This window comes from Papaver somniferum, chromosome 7 (genome assembly GCF_003573695.1).
Source record: "Papaver somniferum cultivar HN1 chromosome 7, ASM357369v1, whole genome shotgun sequence".
Lineage (NCBI taxonomy): Eukaryota > Viridiplantae > Streptophyta > Magnoliopsida > Ranunculales > Papaveraceae > Papaver > Papaver somniferum.
The window spans coordinates 238,075,072-238,076,515 of NC_039364.1; the positions used below are offsets into that span (position 1 = coordinate 238,075,072).

A 1,444-nucleotide genomic window follows, 5' to 3' on the forward strand; every position below is an offset into this window, starting at 1 on the left:
AACCAGACGGGTCAAATTCAACAGACACGTGATTATCAGTGGTGACGGGAGCAACAAGAGTATCTTTGAGCTTTAGGGTGCGGGACGGAATATCTATGAACTTGGTACCAGAGGCAGTGACTGGAATACCGTGACCATTGCCAACTAAGATGGAATGAATATTACTAGTATTAAAAACAGTATTCAAAGTACCTGAATCCGCAGTGAGACGCGATGTGGCACCGGTATCCATATAGAAAGCGCCGTCAGGTGAGTATAAACTCATGGAGTTGTACGCTTCGGCAATGTCACTGGGTTGAAGATATTCCGTGGATGGAGTTAGATATGCCTGTGCACGTCCAACGCCAGAGGTTCGACCGCGTGACTGACCAGTACGGCCACGGCCTTCGAAGGAACCGCGGATGGAAGGTGGCTGTCAATGTGTTGCCGGAGGTGCTGTAGGGTACGGACAAGGTGGCACTGCCCATTGTGGTGGACAGTGGATGTTGTACGTAGGATGAGGTGCACCGTAGAGCTGGTAGGGGGGCGGAGGTGTTGGCAGCAGGGGCGGTTCGGTGGCTGGAGCAGATGAGCGATGGCCACCGCGTCTGGCATTACCACCACGCTGTGAGCGCTGGTTGCTGCGGTCTGTGGGTGGAGCTGCAGCGGCAAGAGCAGTAGGTGCAGACTGAGATTGTTGTTGGGAGCGTCGAATCTCTTCGGTACGCAGCTGGGATCGAGCGGCATCAAACGTCGGCATTGATTGTTGGATAAAAGAGGCTACCGTGTTGTATTCCTCCGGAAGGTCGTTGAAAAGTTGAATCACAAGGCGTTTATCATCCATGGGAAAGTCAAGATCAAGTAATCGATCGGACAGGGATTTGAGCTTATCGCAGTAATCATCAATACTAGTGCAATCAATAAACTTAAGATTGAAAAACTTACGTTCAAGAGTCACAGCGCGGTTACCTTTGCTGTCTTGAAAGAGTTTCTTGAGATGATTCCAAAGCTCTTTAGCAGTTTTTCCAGATTTTAGGACGGTGAGCATTAAATCCTTGGCCATGGTGGAGAACATCCGTTGACGATAGAGAGCGTCGAGTTGGAGCACGTGTCGGCGTCAACATCTGGGGGGGGGGGGGGGGGGGGGGGTTTGTCTCCATTGATGAGAAAAAGAAGGCGATGAGCCTGAAGATGGAGTTCAAACAGAAAAACCCAAGATGAGTATTCATCCTGTTTGATGTCTAGGATAATAGGGATTAGGGTTTTGATGTTGTTGATAGCAAACGCCGGATGGACTGTCTTTTTATCTCCTGCCATTGTTGATTTTGGTGAAGAAGGTGAAGAAGAAAAAGAGGATCGGCTATTAGGTCGATACCATGTTAGATTTTTTGGTATAATGCCTTGCCCTCTTTTGAGAGATAATGGCCATATATATTATTATGATTTTGGTCAATTAAGGAGAGTA

At 48.3% G+C, this 1,444-nt stretch overlaps 1 protein-coding gene across 1 annotated transcript; it reads right to left on the reverse strand.

Annotated features, from left to right (window-relative positions):
- Window positions 1-415: 415 nt before the first annotated feature.
- On the reverse strand, window positions 416-1,042 carry LOC113296213. Its single transcript, XM_026544537.1, has one exon. The coding sequence runs from the start codon at window positions 1,040-1,042 to the stop codon at window positions 416-418; it is 627 nt and encodes a 208-aa protein (XP_026400322.1).
- Window positions 1,043-1,444: the final 402 nt, after the last annotated feature.

Bases quoted from the DNA above. Each gene is read 5' to 3' on its own strand.
- LOC113296213 (XM_026544537.1), bottom strand. From the start codon at position 1,042: ATGGCCAAGGATTTAATGCTCACCGTCCTAAAATCTGGAAAAACTGCT.